Source organism: Momordica charantia (assembly GCF_013281855.1).
Source record: "Momordica charantia cultivar OHB3-1 chromosome 6 unlocalized genomic scaffold, Mcharantia_2.0 BLBB01000006.1, whole genome shotgun sequence".
Taxonomy (NCBI): Eukaryota; Viridiplantae; Streptophyta; class Magnoliopsida; order Cucurbitales; family Cucurbitaceae; genus Momordica; species Momordica charantia.
In genome coordinates, this window is record NW_028275164.1 from 27,718,329 (window position 1) to 27,735,716 (window position 17,388).

Genomic DNA, 17,388 nt, shown 5'->3' on the forward strand with positions numbered 1-17,388 from the left:
CGACAATAACATATATTATACCGTGTTGAATAATCGTATCAACTAATATAGTTATTAGGGTTGATTGCAAAAATAAAATAAGAATTCAATATTAGGTCAAAATGACAAGACATAGTTAAACGAAGCATGGTTCAACTGATTAAGATATCTATTTTCGACCCAGAAATCGAAGGGTTTGAATCTTCACTAAGAATAAAAAACTTGGAAATGTAATTGTAAATATGGTAAAAAAAAGTTGAATAAAGGCTTTAGTGTTTTTTTTTTCCCTTTTTGGAGGAAGATAGCTTAATGCATATGATGTGGACAAAGGAATATAGATTCTAGGATTTTGGGTTCGGTTTTCAGATATTTTACAGCTAATCAAAATTATGGAATAAAAGGTTAATCTAATGGATGTGTGGCATTAGCATTAGATTTTAGGATTTTAGGTTCGGTTTTGGGTTTAGTTTGTTTGGTCAATTATTTTAACTATGTTAATTGTTTGAACCCTAAACCAACTCAAATAAACGTATAATTCGACCCGTATTAAATATATTTGAGTGTAAATGATTGAATTTCTTTAGAGAAAGAAACCTACATATATGTATAATTAACCATTAAAATGTGTTAATTAATTTTAAGTAAGAACAAAAAAGGTCACAAAATCAAAATTTATGCAATAAATCATTTATTGTCAAAACTTTACCTAATTTGAGTTCCTATCTAATTAAGAATCATTGCACAAAGTTCTCAAATTATGTACTATTGATCAAAGAGGAAAAAAAAAACATATAAATAATGCTTCACTTGCATGAATTCTCTAAAATTATGACTTGAAATTTAAAAATGTTATACATCATTTATTTTTGTCACAATAAAGTCCAAATATATTTCTAATTCCCAATAAACATCTTTCTCTACTGTTAAAAAAAATTAAATAAAAAAGATTTTAGCAATAACTTTTGGACACCTACATGTGCAATGATTTTTTTATTTAACCGAGGAGAAAAAAAAAAAGGTTGTGTAGGCAGATTTTGGGACAGGAAATCAGCTATTTTAACCATCAATGTTTCTACAGTAGATTTTGACTGGTTTAGGAACACAAAACAAATAGGATTTGACAATCTTTTAAATAAGTATTTTTATAAAGTGGATGCAAATTATTTAAACTAGCCCTCTTCTATCGAATTTCGATTATTTAAGGTCCATTTAATTAAAATTTTATTTTAATTTCTATTTTTTAAAAAATTTAACTCCTTTTTTTTCTAGGAAAAAAAGGATTTGAATTAATGAATGTCACTTGATGCTACAGTGACAATTCCTCTTCCTAAATTAGGGCTCGTAATGCTTTTGTTTTTGGTTTTAAGAAATTAGAAACAATAGGTATATATAAATAGTCGTAAAATGTACCAAATAAAATTAGAAATGGGAATGTTAATTAATGAGATATCTCAACATTAATTGACAATGAGAGAAGGAGTCAATGCCTATTATAAAATCTTTGTTAATTCTCTTATATTTTCAACGTGTGATCTTTTAGCCCTAAACAAACTTAACTTTTCAGTTAAAAACAAAGGAAAAAGAATGTTACCCAATGTCTCCATTTTCTTTTAGTTCCTAAAATCTAGTTATTTTGATTTTTGAATGGTAATTTATTACCTAATTAACAAAAAAGAAAATTATTACGGTAAGCTAGCTAAATTTTAAAAACGTCAATGAACACCCATTTGAGATTATTTTTTTTAAGTTAACAATATATGAAATGGAGATTCTACCACCCGACCTTTCACTCGAGAATACATATCTTGACTAGTTAGAACAATGCCGTTAATGTTAATATTTGATCTATTTTTTTCATAAAAGTTATATCATAAATGCCTCATTGCAAAAGTCATCAAGCTTGTCATGTTGTGATTATCCTCATTAAGCCATCAAGAAAGAAAATCCATGTCCAAATTCCAAAATCAACTTTAAAATCCATTATATTGTATATTATTCATCCTCTAACCTGCCCTAAAAAACCCCTAATGGAACTGTTTGATGAGTTTAATTTCTTCTCAAGGTTGCTTGTTCAAACAGTTATAATTTTATTCAAAATGTGGTTGAAAATATGTCCACAATATATATCAGATAGGGCTATGCCTAGACCATATATATCACATTAATAATTACTTGTCAACTTTAGTTTGTCATTTAAATCTCTCTTATACACCAAACACTTACCAAACTGTGTAGAATTGAAGTTATAAGCACACCCATTTGTACTTCAATTTCAAACTCCCAACTGCCCATCACACACAATAAAACAAACCAAAAATATGCCTCATTTTATCCATCACACACCACCCAAATCAATTATGTTCTTCTTCTTCGAGGTTAATTATTGTAATTTACACCATATACAAAGTCAAATTATTCCAATAGCTAAATATTTAAGTGTCTTCCAAATTCTCTTCTGATTGAAAACTTCTAGAATATATATTGAATAGTTAGATTCAACCTAAAAGTTAGTTAGATTTAGGTTTCGTTCTATGCTTAATTAAGCTTTCCAACTTATTTAGTTAGCCTTTTAACACAGTAAATAATCTTAATTAATGTTTTTTAAATTTCATGCAAACGCGATATAATTTTTGAGAGATAACTTTTTTTACCCTAAATTAAAAAGAGAAAATTGTGTGTGTATATAGTAAAGCCTAGAGAAATTTACTTAATAAAATTATAGCATATGTTTGGGAAACCTCCTTAAATCTTTGACATAATCTCAGTTGGTATTGACTTAATAATTTATAGATAGTTAGCTAAAGCTCTTGTATGCAGGTCATGGAGGGTGAGCACCAATGTTTGTTTTATTTTATAATATATAGTTTTTATTTGTTTATATACCTGATTTGGTTGAAGCAAGGAAGCAACACATATAGAGACAGTGAGAAAAATGACAGAAAATTTTTCAACCTTTCTTACATCAATGCCTTCCTTGACTATCTTATTCCATTACCCATTGAGAATTTGGTAAATCTTAGCCAAATTAAAATGAATAAAGAGTGGAGATATTAATTAATTTATTTATTCTTTTTTTTTTTAATGGAGAAGATTAATTGTTAGGTGGATTTTTACCCAAGTTACATGACTTCCTTGTTAGACTTTGGATTTTGGTTGATTAAATTTATAAAACTTTGACAAACGGCCAACTAGTGTGAAAAGAGTGAAAATTGGGTTAATTCTTGGAATTAGTAACAGTTAAAAACTATCTGCTTTGACTTTTATTTTTTAAATGTAATACATGTCTTATTTATTTATTTCTATGGAAGAAAAACTGTGAATTAATAAGAAATAAACCTAAGAGTTACATTAAAAAAAAATGGTCGCAACACATTCAGAATTCACAAAGGAAAATAGCTATCTAAATAGATAAACCATAGAAATAACACACTTGGCCAATAAAATATTATGAACAAAATTTAGTCCACAGAACATCTTTCCAAAGTCATGACATCTTCAATCTTATTCAATGTTATCAAGGTAGTTTCCTCAATTAAATGAAGGAATCTAGCTTGTCTTTTATGGCACCACTATCCAGGATTGGAAGGGAAATAATTTCCCCCACAGTTGCCTTACGCTCTCCACCATGATAGGTAAGGAAGTAGCAGAATTATTTTCTCCCTCGAAATAGATTGAAGCTAGCACATTAATACCTCTAAAATCCGCCACCAAGTCTACTCCCTGAGAAAAAACCGCAACTGTCATATCCGAAGACGGAACTACTACTCTAGCTGCTGATTCCGGCAAGTTTTCCTTCCCTTGATACATCTCTTCTTCCATTCTAACTTGTGTCATCCTATTTATCTGACTGATGTCTTTCTGATAAGAAAACCAAGGTTTAGGACGGTCATAAACATCCTCGCAATCCTTTATATAGTATGACCCACCTAGCCACAATGGTATCAGAAATCCAACAATCCAACGGCTCCCCATTAGATTATTGAAGTTAACTTTAGTTCCATCAATTGAAACACAAACCTCAAATTTCTGCCCCAACAAATTCTATCTCAGAGAAAGTACCAATCCTTTTCTCTAGAAGGAAGACAGAAGAAGATATTTCTAGCGTTGGGAAAGAGGAGAAGCTTGCCTACTAGGCGTACACCAAGACATTTTCTAGTTCTAGCAATAGTCGAAACATCAATGGCAATAATAACTTCTATCTTCTTTAATGGTTAACTTAATTGAAATTTTCCTACTCTTGGAACAAATCGTCCGCAACCATTAGAGGAATGCCAAATGAAGACATATGTTTGAAAAGAAAAAAGGGCAAGAAAAGACTCAAGCTTGCCATGAAGACTGAGACGAACTTGAGAGAGGGGAAGCTCTCATGTCACAGGAGACAAGGAGAAAACCTTACAATTTTAGGATCCTGTAATATATGTCTTAGTTTTTAAACTATATGTTCAGATTAAATTTATTTATTTATTTTTAATTGTGTTTGGGACTAAAATCACTCTTGTCATTTTTTTCAAAATTACTCCTCTTTCCATAAATTATATTTAACAAATTAAAAAATTGATTTTAGAAAAGTTTAAAATCACTTTAAATTGATTTTTAAGGTAACATTTTGATGATGATTTTGAAAAATCAATTATACTTAAAAAAAATTTTCAAAATCATTCATTTCTCCACCATTTTCGGAGACACCCTTACACTAATTTGATAAATATGAATACCTTATTTTACAATATTTTTAGTACTAATTTGATAGCTGTTTTATCTTTAAGAAATAAAAGAGTACTAACTTTCCTCATTCTTCTAAAGTTTAAATGCAGTTTTAATCGCTGAATTTGTTTTTTTTTCATTCTTAAGCTTTTCAACTTCTTATTTTAAACATCTCAAATTATATGTTTAATTATAATAATAAAATAAATTATGCCACTTTTTTATTAAATATTTTAATCTTAAACACTAAATTTGAAACCGAAGAGATTATAATAAAATTGTCAAAACGAGCCTATTAACATATATCTCACGTTAAGAAGTTGTGAGTCCGATCACCTATCCTCACATGCTGTACTAAAAAGAAAAAAAAAAGAGATCATAATAAAATTGATTACACTTCAAGTAGTAAATTAATAATGAGAATAAATCTCTGTTTAAAAAAAAAAGAATAAAGTTTAGAGAAGAAAACTATATTTTATTTATTTATCTTCTTAACGAAGCGTTTGAAGAGAGAGGGGAAAAAAGGAAAACGATATTCTAAGAAAATAAAAATAAAAGAAAAGAAAATGCCCGGAAATTACGTGTCGTTGATCGTGTTTTTTCCGTAAGATATAATTATTTGGAAAGTCTAATACTGAATGATTGTTTTATCTTGATTTTGACTTATTATAATTTTGTCTCTTTCTGTCGGCCGAGTAAAATTAAAAATGAAAAGAACCAAAAAAAAAAAAAAAGTGAAAGGGCCACACGGATTTTTTTTTAATATTGTTTTTAATTAACTTATTTTTAAAATAATATTGAGTTATTAGAAAAAATAGAAAAAATACAATTTTGGAAACTTATTCCAAAAATATTATTGTCGTAAAAAATGGGGTTTTGGAGACGACTAAACCCATTTTTTTTTCAACAGCAATATTTTTGGAATAAATTTTCAAAGTTGCATTTTTTCTAATCAATCAACATTATTTTAAAAATAAGTTTAATTAAAAATATTATTAAAAAAAACAGGCCACATACGCTTAGGTATTATTCTAGATCAATAATACGAGTGTTCGAACCTTTCATCTTTCAGTTTGATTATGAGCTAGGTTCAAATTCACTTTTTAAAAATATAGATGAAAATATCAGCTATTTCCTTTTAAAACATGAATTATAGTTTTAATGTCGGGTTTTTGGTTTAAATACCATTTTTATTTTTTACTTGGTCTCTGTTATTTTAAATTTTGTTCATTTTAATTTATATACTTTCAAAACCTTCATTTTCATTTTTATTAAATTTCTTTCTATTATAATTTTAGCCTTACACTTTACTCATCAATTTTTTTGAAATATAGTCATAAATTGTATTGAAGGGTTTTCATTGTGTATAAATTTGTGTTAAAATTTTGTAAATGTAGATTAAATTGATCAATTTTTAAAAGTACAGAAACCAAAATAGACGTTTTAAAACAACATGACCAAAATGAACCAAAGACAAAATTTGACGAACCAAAACAATATTAATTTTTTTTAAACAATGTTTTAGTTTGTGGTATTGGTGCCATTCTAAATGGGTCTTTTGTTTATCGGTTAAAATGTGGAAAATTCTAGATCATAAAATCTAACTATATAAATTTTAAAGGAATTTTTAAATGAGTTGTATCATTTTTCAAGTATTTACTAATGATTATTTTTATAAAAGCAACAAATATAGCATAAAATAATAATAATCATAAATCATAAATCGCTATATAAAATAATAGTTCTTAAGAGTTTAGGTTTCTTTGTATTGCAAGATGAAAAGTTGAAAAGTAGTATAACTTCACTCTTATACACTCCATTTGTTAAAATTATTTTATTTTTTATTTTTTATTTTTCAAAAATTAAGTTTATAAACTACCACCTTTCATCAATTTTGCTATCTATTTCTAAGAAGGCTTTCAAAATTCTAGGTAAATTTTGAAAAATAAAAAAATTGTTTTAAAAAAGTTTTTCTTTTCTTCTTTTCTTCTTTTTCTTTTTTTTTTAAATTAAGTTAAAAATTAAATGTGAAAACAGACTAAAGAAATTGTGAGCAAACAAGCATAAATTTTGAAAACATAAAATTAAAAAACGAAATCGTTATGATATAGTACCAAAATATATAAAAAATAATTTACAAATAAAATGGATATCACAAAAAAAAATTAAAAAATTAAATTTCACTTTTTTTTCTATATTTTAAGTTTAGTTTTTAATTTAGTTCTTATAGTTTAATTGGTGTGTCCCAATGGTTCACTAAAATTTATAAAACATTTCTATCGTTTATCAACAAATAACCAAAAAAAATCCAACTTAATTATGAAGTTATTAATGGTTGCACTTAGAAAAGAATAAAAAAAAAATCCACCCTACATTATCTATTATAGTCCAAAACAGCCCAAAATTAATATATTAAACAAAAAGAAATAATATATGCAGAAAGGGCCATGTGAAAAGAATATGAAGCCTTTTGAAAGCGTACCAAAAAGTAAAGTAATGATTCAAACTTTCCAAAGTACAAGGTCCCGTAGAAAATTGGACAATCTTCATTTAGTTTAAATATTATTTTGGTTCGTGTAGTTTATAGTTTTAAAACGTCTATTCTTATCAATTTTTATTCATTTTAGTTCTCACAATTTTAGTATGATACTTTGTTGACAAAAATTTTGAAATGTATTCATAAATTTTAGTTAGAGTGTTTCAATTATATATAAAATTTATGTTAAAATTTTACAAATAAAGAATAAAATTTCTCCTTTTAAGAATACAGGGACAAAAACAGATGGGATAGAGACCAGAATGAACCAAAGTTTAAAATATAAAAATAGAAATTTTGAAATTACATGATTAAAATGAACCAGAGAACAAAAATAGTATTTAAACATTTGCATTATTCAAAAGAAAAATGGAAAACCAAATCTTTAAGTATGGTGTTTCAACCCATTCTCTATTATGTATTATCCTTTATTATGAGAGTTAAACAACCACTTAAATTTACATAAAAGCTACATAAATGTCAATAAATAAATAAATATGAGGGTGAAAAATCAGAGAGGGAACACATATATATTAAGAGCACCCAATAGAAAATCTTTAATATAAGAGTTGGCTTTGTCCCTATGTAATGTAACACCATGGCTTCACTTCACTTGAGTGTGTTTTGTTGCTGTTGTTGGATGTTGATTAACTTGTAATAAGCTCCATTCTTGTTCTCAGAAAGGCTTGAATGAGTCCCTTGTTCCACTATCTTTCCATTTTGGATCACTGAGATTTGGTCACAATTTTTAATAGTGGAAAGCCTGTGTGCCACCACCACTGTTGTTCTGTTCTTCATCAGTCTGTCTAAGGCTTGCTGAACCACGCGTTCCGATTCAACATCGAGAGCACTCGTGGCCTCGTCAAGTAGTAGGATTTCCGGGTTCTTCAGGACTGCTCTGGCGATCGCTATCCTTTGTCGTTGCCCGCCCGAGAGTTGGATCCCTCTTTCGCCTACTTTGGTCGAGTAGCCTTCCGGGAGAGCGCTGATGAAGTTGTGTGCATTGGCGAGCCTTGCTGCTTCGAATACTTCCGCTTCTGAAGCTCCTTCTTTCCCGTAGAGAATGTTCTCGTAAATCGATGTGGCGAAAAGAGCTGGTTCCTGTTGGACGAGGCCAATGTGCTTCCTGAGAGATTTGAGCTTGAGTTTCTTTATATCTTTTCCTGCAAGATATAAAGAAACTTTGTTGGTCGAGATTTTACTTGGTATACTTATACATATCAGTTTTGCTAGAAAATGCAAAAGAAAATGCTGTAAATGCGGATAAAATCTTGAGAAGTAAATTGCTAAAACTAACTTGTTCGTTTCTCTAAGCTAACAAGATTCACAACTAAGATTTTCAGAAGCAAGCTGATTGTTTCATCGAGAAAACTTACCATCGATCATCACCTTCCCAGCTATTGGATCATAAAATCGCAGTATAAGAGATAGGACCGAGCTTTTACCCGAACCACTTTGCCCAACCAAGGCTATACTCTTGCCTGCTCTCACTTTAAGATTGAAGTCTCTGAAGATCAAAACATCTGGTCTTGAGGGATAGCTGAACTCAACACTCCTCAGCTCAATGGTACCCTCCACAACATTTGGCTCTTCACCGACATCACCAGACACCTCTGTCTGTCGATCCATCACCTCAAACACAGATGCCACCATTTGGTTTCCTTTCAAAAGGTCAGGGGCCAGTGCCAAAGTCTCACCCATTGCCAGTGCAGTTACTATCAGAACCATAAACGATTTCATAATGGATTTGAAGCTAGCAAGCCCCTGTCCCATCAAAACCGAACCGTACCTGCATAATGTATGCTTAAGTTAGTCAAAACAACAGTTAAATGAATTCTGATTCATTCTATGTGCTATTCTAATACTTGTGACCACTAGTGTAGAGTAGGTTCTTAAATCACATACCACAAGGCCAGGCCATAAGATGAAAAGATGAAGAACTGGGAGACACCATAGAATATTCCAGCAATCTGTCCGCGTTTAAACGAACGTTTCGACGGTTCAACGAGCTCTTTAGCATACAGATCAAGGACCTTCTCCTCTGAACAAAATGCAGCAACAGTTCTAATGTTGCCAACTGCCTCGCCTGCCAGCGTGTTGGCTTTCAGGTATGCTTTGCTCAAGTTTCCACCGTAGCCTTTCATAAAAAGTTTCTAAAACACAATGGAAAAGGCATTTTTCGTGAGAAAATGTTTGGATTCCGGGAAAGAAAATAAGCAACTTAGAGAAGTTTTGATAGTAAACCTCGCTAATGTGACCACTAATTATCAATGGATAAGTGGCCAGGACAACTAGAGAGATTCTCCAATTTAATATGAAAGCAATGATGAACGATGTAACGACCATCGCTAAATTCTGCAGAAGAATGGTAGAGCGATCAACAACTATAGTTCGTAACAAAGTTGCATCGGTTTCTAGACGTGATGAAAGCATAGCACTTGTGTTGTTCATATCATCAAACCATCCTATCTCGTTTCTCAAAAGAGCTGCAATCAAGCAAAAGTTGCTCAGAGAAAAAAAAAGTGTCATGAAAAAAAAAAGAAAAAAAACAGGGCATAAAGGTGCTCAGATTGCAATGTACCATGAAACATCATTTCCCGAACTCGAAGGGTGAGTCGCTCTCCCATAATTCCAAAGCAGAGATGCTCAACAGCATGAAAGGTGATGGTTAAAACCGCACCAAGACAGAAAAGCAAAGCTATTCTCTTTATCTCATGGCAAGTTGTATCCCAGTCCATATAAAAAGCAACAAGAGCTTGAGAGACCCCAAGAGCAAAAAGGGGCATCTGGGATCCAGTAACAAATGCTCCAATGATGCCAACGACTCCATACATCCAGTCCGGTCCAACCATGGAGTAAAGTCTTCTTGCTGAAACATGCTTTGATTTCTCAATTTCCATTCCATTGACTCCAATCCGTCCAAGAGATTCTTTTTCAGAGCGAAAGCTCGCACCAAAGCTTGTTGTAGTACGAGATAATTCTCGGGAATACTTTATACTACAAGTTAGCCAAATAGGAACAGTTAAACAAGAAGTGAACTGATTCTTTAACCAAAATGTTTCTCTCACAACTCAAATAATGTAGCATCTAACAGTGTTTACGCATATTATTATTATTGACCAGTTCTAGCATTTGAAAAACTCATCGGTTCGTGTAAAAAGGAGAAATAAACTTAAATTTGCATATTATAGTTGTATGGTGAGCTAAAATGAGAATGAAATACCTCGGTGGTCGACCCAACTGTCCGATTGAGGGATGGCGTTGCAGAGATGCTGACTCTTGGAACTGGACAAGTGATGCATAGACACTATCTGGCTTTGAAATGAGCTCATCGTGGCTTCCAGTTTCAACTATCTTCCCCTCTTGAACGACAGCAATCACATCTGCATTCCTTATGGTAGATAGGCGATGAGCCACCACAACAGTCGTTCGGCCAACCATGACACGATCAAGTGCTTCTTGAACACTCTTCTCAGATTCCGCATCGAGTGCACTTGTTGCTTCATCCAACAATAGGATTGATGGATTTTTAACAATTGCACGAGATATTGCAATCCTTTGTTTTTGTCCCCCAGATAACTGGACCCCTCTCTCACCAACCTAAAACAACACATTTAATATCACCATTTGGATGGCATATTTCCCTTTATCCCTACTGTTATTATTTTCTACTATGGCTATAGTACTACTAAGATTTTCCCCTCAAACAAAAGAAACAAAGAAAGTCTAGGGATTCTTCAGCAGTTGCCATAGTCATCAGAACTGATGGTAACTATTTAGTAACTATTTAAGTAATTTCCTAGAGAACCCATTCTTAAAAAGAAAGTTAATTTTGCCTTCATGATGGATCATTCAATGACTTTATCGTTTGAAGAGATAGATAATAGTACCTGAGTTTCAAATCTTTCAGGGAGGTTATTTATAAATGATAAAGCCTCAGATAGTTTCGCTGCCCGTGTGATGTCTTCAAGGGTAGCATCATCTTTTCCATATAGAATGTTCTCCCTAATGGTAGTAGCAAAAAGGGCAGGCTCTTGATTGACCAAACCAATTTGCTGCCTAAGCCACTTGAGGTCCAGCTCCTTTATGTTATTACCATCTAATAGAATCTCTCCAGAAAGTGGTTCATAGAATCGTTCGATCAAAGATATAACTGTGCTCTTTCCCGACCCGCTCCCTCCCACAAGAGCTACAATCTTGCCAGCAGGAATGTCAAGAGATAACTTGTTAAATATAATAACTTCCGGACGAGATGGGTAGCTGAAATTAACATCCTTGAATTGGATATGACCATCAAGCTTGTCTAGTTTCTGGCCAGTTTTGGAGCTGATTTTGCTGGCTGTGTTTCTCTCTATCATCTGAAAAATGGGATAGGCTGCTGCCTTTGCTCGAATAAAGGCAGAAATGTCCGGTGCAGCCTGCCCCAGCGACCTGATGTAATTTAACCATTAATGAGGAACCTTTGGATTACAAAGACATTAGAAGAAATGATCTGAGACAATGTGACCATTAACAGGAAGCTTGGATTACCAGAACATTAGAATTAAGATGACACTCATTGAATCGATACCTCCCACCAGGAGTTGTCTTGGAAAATAATTGTGTGGATAAACCGAGCCATATTTTACAACAAAAGTGGTTTAAAATTTGAAGGTATTCAAATCCAAGTCATTTATAGATTTCATTTAGTCAGCTTGATGTACATTATCAGCTAAATGATGACAATACCGTGGAAAGCTTGATATGTTGTACTTTCTCATATGAATTTACCACTTTCATTAGTGGGCAATTTTGGTAGAAACCAAATAACTAGAATCATATTGAAAGATAAAAGGGTAAATGAATACAAAAACCTCCCATTCGGGGCACTTGGAGCCTCCTACTCTTGAGTATTCTTATTCAAACTTAAACTACTAAACTATTGAGTATTGCCTATCTTCACCCCCTCTATTTCCTATATTTTGAACCAACTCTTTGGCTAATTACTAATATGCCTTTACTATCCTAATAATATTCCTAACTACCCCGATGTAGTTCCTATCAAATTCTTGACTTTGCACAAGGGAATTAAAGACCTTGGAGATTTTGAATACCGTTCTCCAATGTTTAATCATGTTGACTAATTATTGTCACATCTCAAACAAAAACTAAGCAGCCCACATTACATAAAATAGACCCGGATAACATACTGTCTTCGAGCATTCATTCCTTCATGTGCGGGGAAATTCTATAAAGTGTTGCACAATAATGGGAATGGAATGTAATTAACAGAGAAAGCAAACAATAAGATCAGGTGAAAGACTTACAGGCCAGAAATGACAACATTAAGCATTGTGGTGAAGGAGTCTCCACCATTGGCAATGTTCTTGTGAACAACAATGCTGGTGAACCAAACAAGGAGAGCCCATGATAAGAAAAGGACACAATGCATAGAGCCCAAGCCCAGGCCCTTAGCCAGGCCTGCTTTTCTCCCATACTTGTAGGTATTCTTGAGGGCCCCTTTGTATAAATTAACTGCCCTTTCTTCCCCAGAAAATGCTTGAACTGTTCTTACATTTCCGAGAATCTGAGAGGTCAAAAACAGAAAGGAAAGGATGAAGGGAGGGAGAGATTAGAACCACTTTTTTAAGACAGTTATAATACATTTACTTTCCTGATTGAAATAAAACATATAAAATCATGTTTCAAAATATCAATTGGGTTGGAAGTAACACAATGGGGATTGAACTCAAATCCTTTTACTCTGATATCAGGTTAAACGATCACTAGACTTCAAAAGTTTAATATATTCGCTTTTCTATATATATTCTCAACATTTACAAAATGAGTTAGACTCCAACATGCTATCCAAAATAGAGGCTAGATTGCATATGAAAAGTGGTTGACTTCAATTATGAATTTTTTTTTAAACAAGAAACAACTTTTCATTGATATATGAAAAGGACAATTATGAACATCTTATTACTACGTGATAAATTAGTGGTAAATCCCAAAGCTTTTATATACATTCTCAACATTCTCCATGCGTGATGTGATTCAGATATTAACACAAGACTCGCCCATAGAATATAACATGAAACAGAAATGAAACTATACATTGTGGAGTTTGAACTTAAGAACTCCAACTGTGGTACCATTTCAAGTTACTACTAAATTCAAAAGCTACATGTCAAGTTACCACTAAATTCAAAAGCTTAAGTGAATAGGTAAGGGTGCAATTAATTAAGAAAAAACGATGAGATGAAAAAGATAAAAAGGGAAAACGCTAACCTCTTCAGCAATCTCACCAGCCTTGACATAGGATTTTCGAACTTTGGCAATAAGACCAATTGTCACAAAAGCATAGAGACCACCAGCAAGTGCAATTAATGGGACGATTGATAACGTGACAAGACTAATTTGCCATACCCTCATAAATCCAATGATAAACCCTGATATAAACCGGCTTATATAGTGCATGAAATTCCCTACCTGCACCCACCCACACCAACTTTAACTTCTCAGGCATTTCATCAAACATCTTAACCGCAACTCAATCGAACAAGATCCAAAAAAATGGAGAAACAAGATTAAAACAATTCCATACGTTATCTTCTTTAATTTCATGAAGAATTCACTCTAAAACAATGCCAATTTTCACATATGAGTCATGGAAAAGTAACAATTAAAAAACTAGCATTAGACTCAGTCAGCTCCACTTTCTGCACGCCAAAATCCAAGTTGGCTTTATGAAATAGACTGTTGGGATGGGGAGGATGAGGAAGCACATAATAAGCAATGAAGGCCCAGCATTAATGGGTTAGTTATAGCAATAATTTTAGAAAAATGAATGCGCGAACAAGATTCCTGAACAAATCAATTTGGAAGTAAAATTGGGAAGAAAAAAAAATTTGCATGCGGGTAACTAAAAAAACTTGAACTTTTTTGGTCAAATTGGTGCAAAACAACTCTTTCAAAAGGGGTTTAGATTAGAAATAGGTGTAAAAAAGTAAAATTTATGGAACTTTTTTTTTTTTTTTGCATAATTTAATTATTGTGAAGTGAGATAAATAAAACCCAGATGGAAAACGGCTATTAAGTAGCCTTACCAACACAACACAACTCAGCGGCGAAATATTAAATGTTCCCAACCATTGCATTTATTCCTTAGTGGTTTCTCAAAGCATAATAAAAAGGAAATGTCAGATTCAACACTACTTTCTTTTATGTCAAATTATAAATACTGCCCCCCTCCATCTGTAATTGCATTCAATTTTTATAAATGTTCGTCCCTTCCCTCTCAAAATAAATTAAAATTTTAATTTCCATCTAATAATTTTATTTTATATTTCTTTTATTTCTGTTTATATATTCAGTTTAATAGAAGTATAGGTGCAGCAAAATCTCATTTAATCCAAAAGACAGCAAAATTTCGGATTTTTTTCTTTTGGGGAATAAGAAAAGTTATAGGTTGGTGTAGAATTTCGTCTTTATGAACAAAAAGTTTACTTTTGTTCGGACCTTTCGATTTTTTTTTTTTTTTAACTATACTGACTTTCTCACTATATTTTAAATATATAATATATAGGATAAAATTAAAAAATAAAGCTGTTCAATTTCTTTTAAAAAAAAAAACAGAAAACAACAAATAAATTAATGCTTCATTTCATTTAAGTTTTAATTTTCTGTTTTTGAAAATTAAACTGTAAACAAAAGTATTCTTTATTTTCATTTCTACTTTCTCAAAACATTTTGAAAATTGAAAAAAAAAAAATTTCAAAACCTAGTTTTTATTTTTTAAATTGGGTTAGAAATTCAAATGTATTTTGAAGAGAAATGAAAACATTACATAGAAAGAAAAAAAAAATATGTGAATAAATAAGTTTAATTTTCAAAACCAAAAAACAAAATACAAACACAATTATCTAAATATAACTCAACTAGTTAAAACGTTATAAATCTCTTGGCAACTTTTGTCTCTGTTCGACCAGTCGGTCTCACAGTCAGACAAACTTAAAATCAGTTAAGGACTAGAAACTCGAACCCCATCCCGCATCATGCCATCTTTTAACTCAAAAAAATGAAAGGAAAAAAAAAAGAAGAGAGAAAGAGAGATTGTTTTGTTCATACTTTTTCAGAAATGGCATCTTGAACAACAACAATGTCACTGGTGATGGCAGCAATGACTTCACCAGTAGAAGCTTCAGTGTCAAAGAGGCTGATGTCTTGATTCAACATTGATCTCAAATATGCCATTCTCATTTTTGCTGCTTGTCTCTCCCCACTGTGCATCCAACAAGCCACCTCTACATAATTTCCATTTTTCTTTTTAATAACAAAATTTTTATTTTAATTAAATCAGTTCAATTCAATATCATAATTTTTCTTACCTGCCCATGATGAAAATAGTATTGCCACACTCAGATATAAAAAGTCCAGCGAGTACTGCCACCAAAACAAACCAACAAAAACACATTATGTTAGCATAGCCCCTTCTTCCCTCCCCACGACTATATATAGATGTAAGCGAGAATTAATTCGAATTCCCACATCATAAGAAATACTAAGAGGTCTCGAACAAAAAATTATCATATTTTGTCCTCTTTGGTACCTCAAAATCACAACAGATTTCAAACGAATTCCACTGTTTGGCACCGCATGATTTTGAAGGATTTCTAATCCTATTTTTATGTTACGGATCAAAATGGTCGGATTTTGCAAGATTTCATAGAATTTCAAAGTAAATTATAATAACCGTGTAATATTTTATTTCTAAATAATAAGTTTAGGTTAAAAGTCCAATTCATTAAAATTTTCATTTTCTTTTCATTTCTAGCCAACATCAAACAAAGAAAAAATTAATTTAATTCATTCCACATCATTTTCGTTCCAAGCAAGATAAGAAAATTAAAATCGTTTATTGAATTTCAAATCATGGAATTTTAAATCATTTCTTAAACTTTTTTGACGCCGAAGAGAGGGTTACCGCTATATATTACCAACGTTAGAAAATGATGTTATCGGGAAAATCTAAGTACTAAGCCAATCTGTTAAAATATCTAAAGTGGTGACAAACTTTGTCGGTTTAAGAAAAGTCCACCAATTTCCAATTCAGTAAAAAGAAAAATCACGGTTGAGAAAAACAAAGTCTTCTAACGAAGCCTAAGTTGATAAATTTAACTCACACGACTTCCCTCACTTGAGAACTTGAAAATTAGCATCGGATCTGACAAAAATAGAGCCAAAGAAAAAAAAAGGGGGGTTAGCTAGCCTTCTCGATCTCACCCCGCTTTGTAGCTTAAAAAGTTTGAGATTTTAAGGATCTTTTCCTCCAAAATTATATGCAAAAGTAAATGTTAAAAGCGTAAAATTTTGTCCCTCCCCACGAAATTCATACGGCTTCAACGAGTAATTATCAATATTAATTAATGTCCAGTTCTGATCATGTCAAAGAACGGAGAAAAAAAAACTTAAAACCGATAAATTACGATAAAATGAAGTTTGAAAATGACCTTAGCAACTTTGGGAGCAGCTTCCTCAGGGAAGAGGTAAGCCATGCCAATGATATTAATGAGCTTTCCAAAGTAGATGAAGAAGACAGGAACAGAGGCGCCATGGATGCAAGCTCCAATGGATCCAGCACCCATGAGTAAGTAGTCATAAAAATCAGCAAAAGAAAACAGTTTGAAAAAAGAAACTTTATTTTGCTGCTCCTTCTTCTTCTTCTTCTTCTTCTTCTTCTTCTCACCATCTTCCTCTTCTTCTTCTTCCTCTTCATTATTAACATTCTTCTTCTTCTTGTTCTTCAAATGATCATCCTCTGCCTCATTGCCAAAAACAGAGCCTTGGTTTCTCATTTTTTGAGGGTCTGGAAAGTAAATTTGTGGAAAGTGGGTGAGGAGAGTTGAAGGGGAGAGAAAAAGAAAAGTGTGATTATATAAGGGGGAGGTGGTGGATAGGGAGAGGGAAGTTAGATGGTTATGTTAAATGCCAAAAAAAAAAAAGAAGTCTTCATTTTTCTACACACCAATGTCTTGTGATGGGCAGGTCGTTGTTATAAATGTCAGCTGCCCGAATCAATCCCACCCAACCCAATTAAAGTTGAGCCAAATAAAATATCACTTTATTTTTTCTTTTTCTTGAGGAATCAAACTCAAACCTATTGATTAATTTCATCTCTCAAAGGACAA

The 17,388-nt window shown here is 32.0% G+C and overlaps 1 protein-coding gene across 1 annotated transcript; it reads right to left on the reverse strand.

Annotated features, from left to right (window-relative positions):
• Nucleotides 1-7,603: 7,603 nt before the first annotated feature.
• LOC111024038 (ABC transporter B family member 2) lies at nt 7,604-17,118 on the reverse strand. Its single transcript, XM_022301616.2, has 12 exons — nt 16,711-17,118; nt 15,589-15,643; nt 15,329-15,504; nt 13,490-13,690; nt 12,526-12,785; nt 11,110-11,650; nt 10,443-10,819; nt 9,801-10,216; nt 9,464-9,705; nt 9,125-9,372; nt 8,596-9,008; nt 7,604-8,382 (listed from the first exon to the last, which is right to left on the reverse strand). The coding sequence occupies exons 1-12, from the start codon at nt 17,053-17,055 to the stop codon at nt 7,829-7,831; spliced, it is 3,828 nt and encodes a 1,275-aa protein (XP_022157308.2). The 5' UTR covers nt 17,056-17,118; the 3' UTR covers nt 7,604-7,828.
• Nucleotides 17,119-17,388: the final 270 nt, after the last annotated feature.

Coding starts and splice junctions, on each gene's coding strand:
- LOC111024038 (XM_022301616.2), bottom strand. CDS start 17,055: ATGAGAAACCAAGGCTCTGTTTTTGGCAATGAGGCAGAGGATGATCAT. Junction 15,505..15,588: donor ACTATTTTCATCATGGGCAG/GTAAGAAAAATT, acceptor GAAATTATGTAG/AGGTGGCTTGTTGGATGCAC. Junction 10,217..10,442: donor CAGTTGGGTCGACCACCGAG/GTATTTCATTCT, acceptor GCTAACTTGTAG/TATAAAGTATTCCCGAGAAT.